The 18,174-nt window shown below is 43.6% G+C and overlaps 1 protein-coding gene across 5 annotated transcripts in view; it reads right to left on the reverse strand.

Moving 5' to 3' along the window:
- dnaaf1 (dynein axonemal assembly factor 1) overlaps positions 1–18,174 on the reverse strand; it is a 190,442-nt gene that overhangs the window by 21,167 nt on the left and 151,101 nt on the right. For 4 of the 5 annotated variants that reach the window (XM_078543904.1, XM_078543903.1, XM_078543902.1 and 1 more), the window contains 3 exons: positions 12,029–12,370; positions 10,433–10,542; positions 1,940–2,008 (listed from right to left, as the gene is read on the reverse strand). In XM_078543904.1, coding sequence (XP_078400030.1) covers positions 1,940–2,008; positions 10,433–10,542; positions 12,029–12,370 — 521 coding nt within the window. The remainder of the gene's footprint in view (positions 1–1,939; positions 2,009–10,432; positions 10,543–12,028; positions 12,371–18,174) is intronic. The other variant, XM_078543905.1, reaches the window with a different exon arrangement.

Genomic DNA, 18,174 nt, shown 5'->3' on the forward strand with positions numbered 1-18,174 from the left:
GATTTCTTCTCCGCCGATGCTGCCAGACTTGCTGAGTTTTTCCAGGTAATTCTGTTTTTATTTTGTTTAGGACAAATGGTATGTTGGCCTTCATAGCCAGAGGATTCAAGTACAGGAACAGGGATGTCTTGCTGCAATTGTACAGAGCCTTGGTGAGACCACACCTGGAATATCGTGTGCAGTTTTGGTGTCTTTATCTGAGGAAGGATGTACTTGCTATCGAGGGAGTGCAGCGAAGGTTTACCCGACTGATCCCTGGGATGTCGGGACTGACATATGAGGAGAGATTGAGTCGATTAGGATTATATTCGCTGGAGTTCAGAAGAATGAGGGGGGATCTCATAGGAACCTTTAAAATTCTAACAGGACTAGACAGGGTAGATGCAGGAAGGATGTTCCCGATGGTGAGGGAGTCCAGAACCAGGGGTCACAGTCTGAGGATATGGGGTAGACCATTTAGGACTGAGATGGGGAGAAATTTCTTCACCCAGAGAGTGGTGAGCCTGTGGAATTCGTTACCACAGAAAGTAGTTGAGGCCAAAACATCAAGAAGGAGTTAGATATCGCTCTTGGGGCGAAAGGGAAAGGTATGGGGAGAAAGTGGGAGCAGTCTATTGAGTTGGATGATCAGCCATGATCATAATGAATGGCGGAGCAGGCTTGAAGGGCCGAATGGCCTACTCCTGCTCCTAGTTTCTATGTTTCTATGATCTCATTGAATGGTGCAACAGGCTACAGTATCTAAATGGCCTCATATTCCTTAATTACCATTTTATTCGACTCAATGTTTTCTGGTTCTGGGTAAAGAAGTGTAACCTGAATTACAAGTTTCTAATGTTTTATTTGTGATTATCATGTGTTTGTGGTCCCTAGATATTGTCTCCCCCACAAGTGGAAACATCTGTATCTGCGCTATTGAACTCTTTCTTAATCTTAAAGGCCTCTATTTGGTCACACTTCAGCCATCTCTTTTCTAGTGAAAAGTTTCTTTGCCTGTTCAAGCATTCCCAAAGATTAGGCCTTCTCAGGATATGGGCCAACTGCTTGGCGTGTACCTCATTTACCGGGCCAGAGGGCTAACAATTTGCCCATTGTTCATATCCTTTCCATTGTGCAGACCACTCTGCATTACTGGTAGGTCAAAGTGCTGCATACTGTATTCTACCTTGGAAATGTAGAAACATGCTTATCATAAAGTACTGATACATTCATAGGAAACTTCTTTACCCAGAGAATGATGAGAATGTGGAACTTGCTACCTCAGGGACTGGCTGAAACAAATAGTAAAGATCCATTTAAGGGAAAGTTAGACAAGCAAATGAGGGAGAGGGAATAGAAAGTCACGATTAAAGATTTAGTTGAAGAAAGATGGGAAGAGGCTTGAGTGGAGCATAAGTGGATTAATTGGGCCAAAAGGCCTGTTTCTGTACTGTATATCCTATATAATCCTTCTCTACATTATAAGGTAAAAGTTTGGAAGGAGGCGAAACATGAGCTACATTCATCTTGCATATGATTCTACATTTGCCCTCAGCTGGTGGAGTCTAGACTTGAAGGTGGGCCTCTGCTTTGCAAGAGCCTGCTCATCACCATACAGCCATTTGTATACTAGCCCAGTAGTCGGACAATCTTTTGTAGCTGCTGAATCTTAGGTATCATTGCTCATCCTTTATTATACACAAGGAGCATTCTGCAAAAATTGAAGTTACTTCGCTTGACCTTCTATATGTGCAGGAATGCACAGTGGCTCAGGAGCACTGTGTGAGCCTTGTGTTTGCTTCCATCAATGGCAAGCATGAATCAAAACAGCAATTTTGCTCTACAGACTTTCAATTTGATAGGTGGACAGGCAGATGTCCAACAAAACAACAAGCTCAATTTAAATACGGTTATAAAGAAACTTGAATGGAAGCAAAGTGGAGACAACTCAGTAGTTTACCTTGTAGCTTGAGGTCTGTTCAGGTTCTGATGAGTCACTGATATCTATATCTTCCAAGTCAGGTAGATCCTGTAAAGAAGCAGGAAGCTGGAGTTCATTAAAATTGCATACCTATATGTGAATCTGGATACGTACAAATAACTTATTTAAAATCTTACAAGCAATCCAAACAGAGCATCTTTAAATGCGTGCAAGATCACCTGACACACGAAGATTAAAACTAAAAATCAGGCCAGTATTAAATTTAATCCCCATCCACACAATGCTCTTATTTCCACAAAGTATTTTGAAAGATGAATTTCTGCTGGTTTAATTTTATAATTTAGATTTTGAACACTTCACAAACCAATACTGATGCAGATATATGATATAGTGTTAGATTATTGACTGGAAGTATGGTCTCTGCCATCTATGAATGGCATTTAGATTAACAGACCTATCTGAGCAGGGTTGAACATCACTGAGACAATAAATAAAAACACAAAATGCTAGAAATACACAGCATGTCAGGCAGAATTTATGTAGAGAGAAACACAAAGAAACAGATTTAATGTCCCAGGTCAATGGCCTTTCATCATTCTGATGAAGGGCCACAAATAAAAAAAGATTGGTGAAGACAAATGTAGGTCCCTTACAGACAGAAACAGGGGAATTTATAATGGGGAACAAAGAAATGGCTGACCGAGTAAATACATACTTTGGTTCTGTCTTCACAAAGGAGGACACAAATAACATACCAGAAATGTTGGGGAACACAGGGTTTAGTGAGAGGGAGGAACTGAAAGAAATCAGTATTTGTAGGAAAATGGTGTTGGGGCAATTGATGGGATTGAAGGCCGATAAATCCCCGGGGCCTGATAATCTACATCCCAGAGTATTTAAGGAAGTGGCCCTAGAAATAGTGGATGCATTGGTGGTCATCTTCTGAGATTCTATAGACTCTGGAACAGTCCCTACAGATTGGAGGGTAGCTAATGTCACCTCACTATTTAAAAAGGGAGGCAGGGAGAAAACAGAATTATAGACCAGTCAGCCTGATGTCGGGAGTGGGAAAAATTCTAGAGTCCATTATAAAAGATTTCATAGCTGAGCACGTGGAAAACAGTGGCAGAATTGGAGAGAGTCAGCATGAAAGGGAAATCATGCTTGACAAATCTACTGGAATTTTTCGATGATGTAACTAGTAGAGTTGATGAGGGGGAGCCAGTGGATGTGGTTTATTTGGACTTTCAGAAGGCTTTCGACAAAGTCCCACATAAGAGATTGGCGTGTAAAATTAAAGCACATGGGATTGGGGGTAGTGTATTAAGATGGAAAGAAAACTGGTTGGCAGACAGGAAACAAAGAGTAGGAATAAACAAGTCTTTTTCCGAATGGCAGGCAGTGACTAGTGGGGTACCGCAGGAATCGGTGCTGGGACCCCAGTTATTCACAATGTGTATTAATGATGAGGGAATTAAATGTAATATCTCCAGATTTGCAGATGACACCAAGCTGGGTGGGAGGGTGAGCTGTGAGGAGGATACAGAGATGCTTCAGTGTGATTTGGACAAGCTGAGTGAGTGGGCAAATGCATGGCAGATGCAGTACAATATGGATAAATGTGAGGTTATCTATTTTGGTAGCAAACACAGAAAGGCAGATTATCTGAATGGCTATAAATTGAGAGAGGGGAATGTGCAACGAGACCTGGGTGTCCTTGTACACCAGTCGCTGAAGGTAAACATGCAGGTGCAGCAGGCAGTAAAGAAGGCAAATGGTATGTTGGCCTTCATAGCCAGAGGATTCAAGTACAGGAATAGGGATGTCTTACTGCAATTGTACAGGGCCTTGCTAAGAACACACCTAGAATATTGTGTGCAGTTTTGGTCTCCTTATCTGAGGAAGGATGTACTTGCTATAGAGGGAGTGCAGCGAAGGTTTACCCGACTGATTCCTGGGATGGCGGGACTGACATATGAGGAGAGATTGAATCGATTAGGATTATATTCATTGGCGTTCAGAAGAATGAGGGGGATCTCATAGAAACCTTTAAAATTCTAACAGGACTAGACAGGGTAGATGCAGGAAGGATGTTCCCGATGGTGGGGGAGTCCAGAACCAGGGGTCACAGTCTGAGGATATGGGGTAGACCATTTAGGACTGAGATGAGGAGAAATTTCTTCACCCAGAGAGTGGTGAGCCTGTGGAATTTGTTACCACAGAAAGTAGTTGAGGTCAAAACATTGTATGTTTTCAACAATGAGTTAGATATAGCTCTTGGGGCGAAAGGGATCAAAGGGTATGGGGAGAAAGCGGGAGCAGGCTATTGAGTTGGATGATCAGCCACGATCATACTGAATGGCGGAGCAGGCTCGAAGGGCCGAATGGCCTACTCCTGCTCCTAGTTTCTCTGTTTCTATAAACTCTATTTCTCTCTCTCCAGATGCTGCCTGACCTGCTGTGTACTTCCAGCATTCTTTGTTTTTATTTCAGATTTCCAGCATCCAAAGAACAAAGAAAAGTACAGCACAGGAACAGGCCCTTTGGCCCTCCAAGCCTGCGCTGATCATATTGTCCGTCAACTAAAACATTTTGCACTTCCGGGGTCCGTATCCCTCTATTCCCATCCTATTCATGTATTTGTCAAGCTGCCTCTTAAACACCACTATCGTACCTGCTTCCACCACCTCCTCTGGCAGCGAATTCCAGACACTCACTACCCCCTGCGTAAAATACATGCCCCGCACATCTCCTTTATAGCTTTCTCCTCTCACTTTAAATCTATGTCCCCTAGTAACTGACTCTTCCACCCTGGGATAAAGCTTCTGACTATCTACTCTGTCCATGCCACTCATAATTTTGTAAACTTCTATCAAGTCGCCCCTCAATCTCCGTCGCTCTAGTGAGAACAATCCGAGTTTCTCCAACCTCTCCTCATAGCTAATAACCTCCAGACCAGGCAGCATCCTGATAAACCTCCTCTGCACCCTCTCCAACGCCTCCATATCCTTCTGGTAATGTGGTGACCAGAATTGCACACAATATTCCAAGTGTGGCCTAACCAAGGTTCTATACAGCTGCAGGATGACTTCCCAGCTTTTATACTCAATACCCCTGCCAATGAAGGCAAGCATGCCATATGCCTTCCTGACTACCTTATCCACCTGCGTTGCCACTTTCAGTGACCTGTGGACCTGTACACCCAGATCCCTCTGCCTGTCGATGCACTTAAGGGTTCTGCCATTTACTGTGTAATTCCTGCCTGTATTAGACCTTCCAAAATGCATTACCTTGCATTTGTCCACATTATTTTGTTTTTGTATCATTGAGATATTGACTTCAAATGCTTCTCAACATATGAAAGTCTTGTTAGTGTGGAGTATTTCACAGGCCCCACACATTAAAAGCCTTCTTTTGGTATTGTAATATTGCAGATTGCCAATGCCTGTATGTTAACTTTCTTTGATTCTGTGACATCCAGCTCCCGCTGAATACAAACATTTCCCAGTCTCTCACCATTTAAAAAATATTCTGTTCTTTCTTCCATCACAGTTCCTCCCATTATATTCCACCTGTCATGTTCTTGCCTACTCATTTATTTTGTCCATATCTCTTTGTGTTCACCTCACAGCTTACTTTTCTACCTAAATTTATGTTGCCAGTAAACTTGGATACATTGCACTCGGTTCCTTCATCTAAATCATTGATATAAATTCTGAATAGCTGTGGCCCAAGCATAAATCCTTGCAGTAGTTCCAGCCCCAAAATGTCCCATCTATCCGTCCAAATCCATGCTAATACACTACTCTCAATCCCAGGAACCCTAATTATGTGAAACAAGTCTCTTATGTCGCACCTTATTGAAAGCTTTTTGAAAATTTGAAAATTCAAGCAGACTATGTCCAATGGTTCCCAGGTATCTACCTTGCTAAATACAACTTCAAAAACTCTAACAGATTTGTCAAATATGATTTTCCTTTCATAAATCCATGTTGGCTCTGGCTAATCATATTTAATAATAATCATACTTTCTAAATGCTCCGTTACCACATCCCAAATAATATATTCTAGCATTTTGCCTACTACAATTCTTAGACTATAATCTCCTGTTTACTCTCTTCTTCCTTTCTTAACAGTGGGGTTATGTTCTTTAACGTCCAGTCCATGGGCATTATTCTGAAATCTAAGGAACATTAGACGATCAAAACCAATGCATCCACTATCTCTGTAGTTATCTCTTTTAAAACCTTAGTATGCAGGTCATCAGGTCCAGGGAAATTTGTTGACTTTAAATCCCAGTAACTTTTCCAGGACTATTTCTTTACTAATAACAAATCCAAGTTCCTCATTTTGTACAGGCCCTAAGCCCCTAGGAATATGGGAACAAAAATCGACCATTTAGACCCTCTAGCCTATTCCGTGAGCAGCTCATGAACTTCTTCATTGTCTAGATTAAGACTCTGTCCCAATACATGCCTCCCAAACCCCAAGCCCCATTCTTTCACTCCTCCCCCAATACTGAACCTTCATCTCTCTCTGCTGCTTTACTCTGCCTCAATTCTCCTCTCATTTATAAGAACCACTCCTCGCTCCCTTGATCTTCCTGCCACTCAACTATTCATTGTTTCCAAAACTGGCTCCCTTCTCCCCTCAAAACTCATTATCACTGGCTCTTCAAAAGTCCACCCACATATCTTCCTTGTTCATCAATTGTTACCCAAGCTCCAATTCCCTTTCCTCCCTAATGCTGTTACCTCCCAGTTCTGTGTGCTCTCTGCTTAAATCCCTAAAGTCTGGAATGAGTCTCCTTATCTCGCAGTATCCCAGTGATTCGCCCTCTATTACTCTGAATGACATTAGGGAGTTCATAATATCCTCAGCCTTAAACAAAGTCAAAAGACGTAAATGTGAATGAGATGCTATATCCCTCTTATCCTCTAAGGAGTATTAAGCAGTGTCAGTCATGTCATCATTCTTCAATGCCTCCCTCCATCCAGCATTGTGGAACTACCCTCGCTTGGTTTCAAACCTACCTGATCACAGTCAGAGTATCTGTAGCAATAGCTCCTCTTCCGAAACTGTGCCATCGTCTCAGGAATCCCTGAAAATATCCATCCTTGACCCCTTCCTCTTCCTCATATATGTCAGGCTCTTCAGCAGTAGAACTTGCAGACATGGGGTTAGTTTCCACATGCTTGCCCATGACACCTATGACTAAATATCCCAACTGTTGACAGCCCCTATGCTGTCAGATTCTTTAGCTAATATACAATTTTGTCCAACTCATCACTGGGAACACCAATATCAGCATCCTCAGCTCCCCACAAACTTCTCTCCCTTGTTACTGATTGCACCCAAGCTATTCTCTCAGGCTGCTCAGGATCTTGCTGCCCCATTCAAATACAAGTTGAATTTTAGACACCACGTTCTCTCTATTGTGTTTACCTCCACACTCCACCTTGTAATGTCACCTGCCTACAACCCTACCTCAGTCCCTCTGCTGCAATCCTTATCATGCCTTCTTCATTTCTGAATTTTTGTATTAGATATGGCATGGTACTAGTAGTGCAGGGAATACCAGTTCAAATTCTACCAGTTGTAGGATTTGAATTCAGTTAAAAAAGATTGAAAATAAAAAAAAAACTAGCACCATTAGAACTATGAAGTTGTTGGATTGTTACTAAAACCCAACAAGATCAGTAATATTCTTTAAAAGACTATTCCATTAGACACTGCCTCTACAGACAATTAGGAGTGAAATCAGGAATCAACTTTTCTACACAAAGGATAGCGGAAATCTGAAAACCAAAACCAATCTCTCAAAAGGCTGTGGAAGCTGGGAAAATTAGAGCCTTCAAGACTAAGATTGTTACTGTCTCCATAAGATCAATAACTCAGGGGAGGAAGGCCAGAAATAAAGATAGTTGGATCTTGGGCAGGAAAAGGGCGGTGGGGCGCCTCCGTCAGAAGCCCCCTTAAAGCCCAGTGAGCTCTGGACCTCCCTCCCCTACCAGCCTATCCCCCTGGACCCCAATTGCCCCCTAGCGACCCCCCAGGCCTTCCCTACCCTCCCCACCCTGGAACCCCTGCCGCTTACCTTATTCTCCGGGTCCTGGGTGTTGCTGCCAGGCAGCTCCCTGCATTGCCTCTGATTGGCTGGCAGGTCTCCAGGGCAGGATATCCTCCCACGTGAGGGGCAGAAGTCCCGCCTTATGCCAATCAATGCTCATTAGAGCGCAATATGGCATCGGGGCAGCTGGAGTCGGCGAGGATGTGTTCCCTGTCGACTCCTCGGCTGAGCCTCCGCCATCCTGAAAATTCAGGCCACTATCTTTGTAGGAACTTATATTTAAAGCACAAAACAGAACATTGCCCTTTTTCTTTTAGCACAACCGAAAACACACCATAGATATATTTACACTGTCCTTTAAGTAGACATTTAATACTCCTGTCTAAGCTAATTCTTAGCTCCTGAGGGTTTACTTCTTGTTCTTTTCCTTTCTCAGCCTGGGAACTTTTAATCTCACAACTTTCATTCACTGAGAGGTTTTTCCTATGGAGATTCTTCCTCTAGTGCAAGCTAGGCAAATCTTCCGACCACATCTTAACTCCGCATGAATGTGGTCTTTTCAATCCAAGCGCAAGCTCCCACCCGCATGGTAAACCCCAACACCCTGCTGCCCATAGCTAGTCTCCCTTTCCCGGATCCTGAAAGATCCTTGTCTGTGTGTTTTTAGGGATATCTTAGACCCTTCCCCTCGCAAAGTGCATCTCCATGGCAACATGAATCACTTGGGCCTTGTATCCAGGTAGGAATGCTGATTGGCTATCCTTGAGACCCCAAAACTCTTTTATCTTGGAAGTAAATGGACAGTTTAAAGCACAACTGTTTACAAGCTGACACTCTCAACACTTTTCTGGAGCTTTGGAGGCTGACAGTCTATCCACTGTTAGCACACTGCCATTGTCTCTAAGTGTAAACACTTTGCTCCTTCCTCCCAGTAAAACAATCTGGGCCCCCTTTAATCTTTAACAATCAAACCATCCAAGCTTGTTTTTTTAAAAATTATCCATTCATGGGATATGGGCATCGCTGTCTGGGCCCGCATTTATTGCCTATCCCTAGTTGCCCTTAAGAAGGTGGTGGTGAGCTGCCTTCTTGAACCGCTGCAGTCCATGTGGTGTAAGTATACCCACAGTGCTGCTTGTCAGGCAGACTTCAGAGCAGGTCACATAACCCCATTCATTTTATCTTAAAGACAAAATTCAAAAACATAATACTCTTATAAACTTCATAATTGTAACAAGAGAGATCAATATGTTTATGTAAGGGTATCAAGGGATATGGAATGAAGAAAAGTAACTGGTGTTGAGATACAGATCAACCATGGCCTAATGGAATGGCAGAGCGGGTATGAGGAATTGAGTGGTCTCCCTCCTGTTCCTATTCCTCCTCACTATTAAAAAGTGAGGAGAATCACAATAGGCTTCAAAAAATAAGAAGCTGTGCACACAGGGGCAGCAGTATGTACCATATACAAGATGCACTGCACCAACTCATCAAGCCTTCTTTGACAGCATCTTCTAAATGCAGGGCCTCCACCACCTAGAAGAACACCATCCTAACTTGGAACTATATCACCGTTCCTTCACTGTCACTGGGTCAAAATCCTGGAACTCCCTCCATAACAGCACTGTGGATGTATCCACACCAAATGGACATGCAGCGGTTCAAGAAGGCAGCTCACCACCACCTTCTCAAGGGCAATTAGAGACGGGCAAAAGTTGCTGGCCTAGCCAGCGACACGCAAATCCCATGAAAGAAATTTTAAAATGTGCAGGAGCCTTGACTTTATAAATAGAGAGCTGGAGTAGAAAAGCAAAGAAGTTATGCTAAACCTTATAAATCACTGCTTAGGCCTCAGTTGGGGCACTGCATCCAAATCTGGGCACAACATGTTAGGAAGGATGTCAAACCCTTAGAGAGGAAGCAGAGGGGACTTACCAGAAAGGTATCAGGAATGAGGGGGTTTCTTAGAGGCACTGGAGATGCATAGGCTATTCTACTTAGAGCAGAGAAGGTTAACAAAAGATTTAACAGAGATGTTCAAAACCATGAGGGGTTTTGATAAGACTACATAGGCAGAAACCATGTCCACTGGCAGAAAGCTTAGTAACCAGAGGACACAGATTTAAGGTAATTGGCAAAAGAACCAGGGGGTGAGATGAGGAGAATGTTTTTTTTAATACATGCAGTGAGCTGTTATGATCTGAATGCACAGCCTGAAAGGTGGTGGGAGAAGGTTCAATTGTAACTTTCAAAAGTGAATTGGATATATTCTGAAAAGGAGAGATTTTTAGGACTACAGGGAAAGAGGAGGGATGTATGGATAGCTCTTTCAAAGGCTGCATAACCTTCTTCTGTACGATATGATTCTATGATATCTGAACACTTTTCCAAAGAACCCTTTAAATTTGGTGAGCTTTGATCACTTTTTCAACTTGACTCACATCAATGTACAGCTTTTCCTTCCCTTCTAAACAGATGGTCTGTATCATGTCCGTCTTTTCCAGCTCTGTCACTGGAACCTTCTCAGCGGCCACCTTGTTTGACGATATATCTAACAACAGAAAGACACATAAGCAAAACATTTCTAACAGGCCCAGTAGCAGTATAAAATGACAGACCTGAGCAAGTGTAATGGTTGCCACATGTTTAAGACAGTGGCACAGATATGATTCAGTCAAGGACTGCTTGAAGTTCCTGAAGTGAAGCTGACAATGATGGAACAGCTATGAAACTGTAGGACAGTTTCCTTTCCAGCTCAGTATCAGTGCCTAACTCTGCTAGACTACACCAGTGCACTCTTGGGCAGCAACCCATTTTCCTTCCTGCATGAACTTCAGATGATCCAAACTCCACTGCCTGCATTCTTACTCGCATCAAGTTCTGATCACCCATCACTCTGTCCTCGCTGAGCTACACTGGCTCCATGTTAAGCATTGCATCGATTTTAAAATTCTCATTCTTGTTTTCAAAGCCCTCCATAGCTTCACCCTTACCCATCTCTGTAACCTTCTCCAGCCTCAAGTCTCTGAAAAATTCAAACTCTGGCCTCTTAAGTGTTGCGAATTTTGATCACTCCACCACTGGTGGCCGTGCCTTCAGCTGTCTGGGCCCTAAGCTAGTATTCCCTCCCTAACCTTTTCTCCCTCTTTACCTCTCTTTCCTCCTTTATGACGCTCCTTAAAAGCTACCTCATTTGTCCTAACATCTCCTTACATGATTTGGTGGTAAGTTTTGTTTGATAATGCTCACCTGGAGTGCCTTGAGATATTTTACCTGATTATAAGGTAGTATATTAAAATTCAAGGTGCTGTAACTGAAAGTTACCTTTTCACACAGGTTCTATGTATTTTCCAGAGACCAAATAAAAACCGTGGCACTTTCTTTAAAGTAAAATATGTGGATAAAGAAAGTCTAGAGGACATTGAGGCTGATTTTCTTGTCAGTGCCTGGCAAAGTAATTATTCAACATCACCACCAACTTGCGATTATGTAGTGCCTTTAACATAGTAAAACATGCCAAGCTACTTCATAGGACTGTTATCAAACGAAATCTGACCGCGATCCACATAAGGAGATGTTTGGACAGGTGACCAAAAGCTTGGTCAAAACGGTAAGAATTAAGGAACATTGTAAAGCAGACAATGTCAAGTAGCATAGGTGTCAATGTTTATCGTGTTTAAGTCAATCTTTGAATCCTTGAAAAATCCCTCCAAAAGCAGCAGGGTGATGGTTGTGGTGCGCAGGGTGGGTGGTGAGGTGGTGGGGTGGGGATAGGTTGACTTAATCGCAGAGTATAAAAGTGAACCACTGGGTGTGTGTAGTTGCCATCTTTATCATTTTCCATCCAATTATGAAGGAATGCAAGGAATAAATGGCTGATTAACCGAGATGAGGTACAGCATGGGAAGGAAACTTTGCTTGTCTAATGTCAACATCAGATGCCTTAAAGGGACAATGCCCTCCCTGATTCTCACTGTTAATCAAACTTCTGCACATTTAAAAAATGCCATGAAGAGGTAATTTGCAAATATATTAACCTGCAGTATCACTGCTGAAGAGTGTGCTCTGCAATCCGTTAGAAGTGCCAAGCGACGGTGAGAAAATCCCTTCCTCTAACTGCACAAGCTCAGTATTCTTCTCTGCATTCAAACTGTAAGGTAAAGCAGTCTGATCTACCATCTCCGTATTTGATCCTTTCCGTTGATCCTTGGGATCTGTCTTGGCTCTTTCTCTTTCAGCTTCTTGCTGCTGGTCTGCCAAGGTCTCCTCCTGGATTTTTACTACATCATTCACAAATGTCTCAATCTTTTGTTGGCTGTCTACATTTGAATAAAACGGAGTTACCACAGACATACTGGACTCCAAAGGAAGCTCTTCACCTTGAATTAAAAACAAGTAGGATTACAGTGTGAAAACAATAAAAATAAGCCTTAAAAACTAAAAGTTTGAATTAATAGGGAATTTTGGAGCACCCTGATGGTACCTTATTGTAAAACAAAATGGCAGGCAGGTAACAACAGTCTGCATTTATATAGCACCTTTAATGTCATCAAACATTCCATGATGCCTCATAGGAGTGCAATCAGAAATTGGCAGTGAGCCATATAAAGAGATACTAACACAGGTGACCAAAAGCTTGGTCAAGAGGTAGGTTTTGTGGAATGACATAGAGGCAAGAGAGATGTAGAGGTTTAGGAAGGGAATTCCAGAACACAGGGCCGTGGCAGCTGAAGACACAGTTGCCAAAAGTGGAGCATCGGAAACTAGGGAAAGTACAAGAGGCCAGAATTGCAGGAGTTCCCAAAGGTTGCAAGTCTGAAGTAGATTACAGGGATAGAGAGGAGTGAGGAAACGGAGGAGTTTAAATACACAGATGAGAATTTTTTTTCATTGATGCATTGCTGGGTGATCTAGCACAAGCATGATGAGTTCTTGTGTTGTATTACTACACCTTCCCTTGTCACTATTCCATACAGGCTCTGACTCAAGAGTTGAAGACCTTCAGATCTGCAGGGTTACATGGCTCGGGCAGTAAAGGGCATTCTAGGATATGTTTCATTGTTTGGATTGCCTCTCCACAGTCATGGTGGACAGACTTCGTTTGGCTGCATTCCCACTTCAGCATAAGGGTCTTGCAGTGGCTGACACTAGACCTGAGCAGATTGAGACACAGCCAAGTATGCCATATTTTGGTGGTTCCTGGTGGAACAGATTCCTCTGGGGTCATTAGAGAATTCCTGTATCTTTGTCTGTAGATGCCTTGACCAATCAAGCAAGGTGGCAGCTGTGGGGGTTACAGTCTGGGTGCTGGACAATATGTAAGAAGCTGCCTTGACTTAAGCCTTTTTGTTGCTGGTTCTTTCTGGAAGAGAGGATGATGAGGGTCACTAGTCTGCTTTTTCTGTTCTACTCTTGATGTAACTTGGCTCCTTATAGCAGGTGAAACAATACTAGGAAACAGGTACAGATCGTCTATTTCTGGCAGCCAGTGTTAGCTCTGCAAGCTGCGTTGAGGCCCTCTGGTAGGTTGGTGAATGGGCTGGTCGTTGATATATTGAACAGCAAGGGTGCGAGAACACTACAATGAGGTAAACCATTGAATCATCTGCTTGTCTTGCCATTTAGGACAACAAAGGAACACCGGGTGGCCAGCATGTTGCTTGTCAGCTCAGTTAATCTGGTATCTTTGATAACATCGAATAACTTCTGTGCAAGAATCCAATGAGCGACTCTGTCATAAGCAGCAGGTAAGCCCACGAAGGCTAAGCCTGTTATTAGTCCAGTCTAGTAGTCATTCTCAATGAATTGGGTGAGAATTAGAAGTTTTGCTTGTGTAGGATTTCCCTGGTCTGAATCCTGCTTATTCAGGGATGAGAGGTTAATCTACAAAGAGGGCCAAACAATTTAGATTGAGTCTCTCAACACTTTGCAGCTGTGGCATAGCAGGGAGATTGGCCTGAAGCCCTTAGGGCTAGCTGGGTCTTTGCCTGGCTACAGAATTGACACTATTCTTGCCTGTCTCCAAATCTTAGGAATTTTGTTGGTTGCTAAGCAATTGTTGGACATATTGAGTAGCCATCACATAGCCACAGGTCCAAATCGCTGGATTTGTTCACATAAAATATGATCGAGTCCAGCTGCTTTGTTGGTTTTTTTTTTTGATCATTTTGATATCGAATAACAGCTTGCTTATGATGAAGGGATTGAAAAGTCAGAATCACCTGAAGATATTGGGTATTTTGCCTTGCTGGGATGATGATTTTGACTTTTCAAGAGGAGCTGATGAGTGTCTTGACGTGCTGTGATCTTGTACTGTGGGTGTGATTTAGTGAAGTAATTTCCTACTACCCTGATGGTTTTCCATGCTTTCCTGTTGCTTTGCAACATATCTGTGAACACAATTAGTTCCTGCTACTTCTGATATGGAATCTACTAGTCTTTTTCCAGCTTCCTGAGAGTCATTTCCAAACAGATCTGCATGGAAACAGATAGAGTTCTTTAGCATCCTCTAATTAACTTGGGATGTAGTTTGTCTGGCATCCTCAGGGAATGTTATTCCTAGAGGAGGTTTTCATCATCTCTACAAACATGTCATAATTTTCTGGAGCATCCACAACTGCAGAGAACCTATTCTCTTGGTTTGCCTTTCTGAAGTTAAACATCAAAGAAGAGGTACTGAGTGAGCAAAGACTACATCATTGAAGTTGATTTCTATTGGACAATGTTGGGAGTTTGGAATAGGATCCAGGATCATTTTCTCACATTGATTAGTTATGTGGCTAGACACAAATACCAAATCCAAGATGTAACCACATCTCCAACTCATTCCAAACACAGAGGAGCCACAAGCATCCGGCCAGGGATACCAGAAATAAGTCTTGTGGTAGAGAGACCCCATGGCAACTGTTCTTGTTTGTAACAGAGTTGCTGATGATAAATCTTCCATGTCAGAATATGCCAAAGTTGAAGTTCTTAACATCCAACTTATGGGAATATCAGCTAGTGCAGTATATAAGCCACCAAATGAGTTCACCTTCCCAGTTGCCTTCACTACTAACCAGGAGAATGTTGCGATTGGTGACTTCAACAGCCACAGCATTCAAAGGAGGTATTCAGAGGGTGTGAGTTTGGAAATTAGCAGCAGAGATTTCAAGGTTCTGAAGTTTAAGGAATGTATTAGCGGGAGGCCAGCCAGGAAAGCATTGGAATGTTGAATTTGAAGGTCACAAAGACATGGTCAAGAGTTTCAGTTGGGCTGAGGCAGAGATGGAAGCAGAGGTGAAAGTAGGCAGTCTTGTTGATTGAGAGGGTATGGAGTCGGAAGCTCAGCTCAGGGTTAAGTTGGGTGGTGAAGGTGCAAACAGTCTAATTCAGCATCAGACCATGGCCAGGGAGGGCAATGGAGTCAGTATTGAGGTACAGATTTTACAATGGGGACCACAGGCATTTGTTTCAGCCTACCCAACAGTTGATTGCAGGAAATTTCTGTTCATCTGTGTTAAATAGGTTCTGCTATATGTCTGTCCATTTCATCAGTCTGTCCATATGCCCCTACAGTCTGTTACTATTCTCCATGCAACCACATTTTCAAGTTTTGTGATATCTGTAAACTTTGAAATTATGCCCTGTATATCCAAATCCAGGTCACTGAAATATAACCAATGGAACAGTAGTGCCCAAACTGACCACCAGGGGACATCATTACAAACTTCCCTCCAGTCTGAAAAATAACTGCTCACCACTATTCTCTGTCTTCTGTCTCTTAACTTAGGTCCAAGGTTCATGGACATCACAGAAGTTTCATCACAGCCAAAACTGCTGGGTTGTTCTGGTAGACTTTCACAGATGTACAATGAACCCCCAACAGCCTCAGCCTTTATGAAAATTCCTACTAGAACTGTTGGGGCAAACCTACAGTGAGCCCCAATAAAGCCATTGACAAGAGGATCTCCATACACAGAAGTTCCCATATCCCAAACCCCAGCTGGCAACAGGCATAGCATCGCTGCCAAATATACCATGTCACAACTGAGGAGTCGGACTCACCTGGACCCCAAAGCTGGGAAAATTGGGCTCATTGTAGACCCCAACACTGGGAAACGGGGCTCAACCTGGATCCCAAAAGCTGGGAAATGGGGTTCACCCTGGATCCCAAACAATGGGAAATGGGGCTAACCCTGAACCCCAAATCTGGGAAATGGGGCTCACCCTGGATCCCAAACACTGGGAAATGGGGCTCACCCTGGATCCCAAACACTGAGAAATGGGGCCCCCCCTGGACCTCAAAGACTGGGAAATGAAGCACACCCTGCACTCCAAACACTGGGAAATGGGGCTCAGCCTGGATTCCAATTACTGGGAAATGGGGCTCATCTGGACCTCAAACACTGAGAAATGGGACTCAGCCTGGATTCCAAACACTGGGAAATGGGCTCACCTGGGACAGCCAAACACTGGGAAATGGGGCCCACTCTGGATCCCAAACACTGGGAAATGGGGCTCACCCTGGATCCCAAACACTGGGAAATGGGGCTCATCTGGACCCCAAACACTGGGAAATGGGGCTCACCCTGGATCCCAAAAACTGGGAAATGGGGCTCATCTGGACCCCAAACACTGGGAAATGGGGAACACTTACAGCACTGGAGATTGAGGCTTGCCTGGATCTCCTAATAAAGGGCTGCCGATGGGCGAGGGTGGAGGGTGTGCTCACTCAGACCTCCAACACGGGGATTGGGTCTCACTTGGCCTCCAACTTTGGAGAGGTATGTATGTTGACCACAATATTGGGAATCAAGGGAGAAGAATTTGTATTTAGTGTTTAAAATGTTTTCTTTCCAAAAGGGAGCAGCCAGGTGTTTTTTTTTTGTGTGGAATTGTGAGACACAACTTCTGCTGACATTTCTGGTTGAGTGGTGTGTGAGAAAGTAGATGCACCCGTCAAGTTGTACATCAGCCTTGTGTTCTTGGAAGTCAAGGGTTATGCGGGACAGACAAGGAAATGGAGTTGAGGCCACTGATTTGGTTGTTGGAGGTCAATCATCGCAGCTCCAGGACATCACTGCAGGAGTGCCTCAGGGTAATGTTGTCGGCCCAACCATCTTCAGCTGCTTCATCAATGGCCTTCCTTCCATCATAATGTCAGAAATAGGGATGTTCGCTGATGATTGCACAATGTTCAGCACCATTCCTGACTCCTCAGATACTGAAGCAGTCCATGTCCAAATGCAGCAAGACCTAGACAATATCTAGGCTTGGGCTGACAAGTGGCAAGTAACATTCATGCCACACAAGTGCCAGGCAATGAGCATCTCCAACAAGAGAATTTAACCATCACCCCTTTACATTACCATCACTGAATCCCCTACTATCAATATCCTGGGGGTTACCATTGACCTGAACTGGACTAGCCATATAAATACTGCGGCTATAAGATCAGCCATGATCCTATTGAATAGTGGAAGAGACTCAAAAAACAATTTTTAAAAAATGTATTCATGGATATGGGCATCACAGGCTAGGCCAGCATTTATTGCCCATCTCTAATTGCCCTTGAGAAGGTGGTGGTGAGCTGCCTTCTTGAACCACTGCATCCATGTGGTGTAGGTACACCCACAATGCTATTAGTTAGGGAGTTCCAGTATTTTGACTCAGCGACAGTGAAGGAACGGCGATATATTTCCAAATCAGGATAGTGAGTGACTTGGAGGGGAACTGCCAGGTGGTGATGTTCACATATGTCTGCGGCCCTTGACTTTCCAGATGGTGGTGGTTGTGGGTTTGGAAGGTGCTCTTCAAGAACCATTGGTGAGTTCCTGCAGTGCATCATGTAGATGTGTAGATGGAACACACTGCTGTCACAGTGCATTGGTGGTGGAGGGAGTGTACGTTTAACGTGGTGAACGGGGTGCCAATCAAGTGGGCTGGTTTGTCATGGATGGTTTCAAGCTTCTTGAGTTAGGACATTACCCTGAGGAACTCCTGCAGTGATGTCCAGGAACTGAGTTGATTGATCTCCAACAACCACAACCATCTTCCTTTGTGCTAGGTATGACTCCAACCAGTGGAGAGTTTCCCCCTGATTCCCATTGACTCCAGTTTTGCTAGGGCTCCTTGATGCCATACTCAGTCAAATGGTGCCTTGATGTCAAGGGCAGTCACTCTCACCTCACCTCTGGAGTTC

This window comes from Cetorhinus maximus, chromosome 6, assembly GCF_964194155.1.
Source record: "Cetorhinus maximus chromosome 6, sCetMax3.hap1.1, whole genome shotgun sequence".
NCBI classification, from domain to species: Eukaryota; Metazoa; Chordata; class Chondrichthyes; order Lamniformes; family Cetorhinidae; genus Cetorhinus; species Cetorhinus maximus.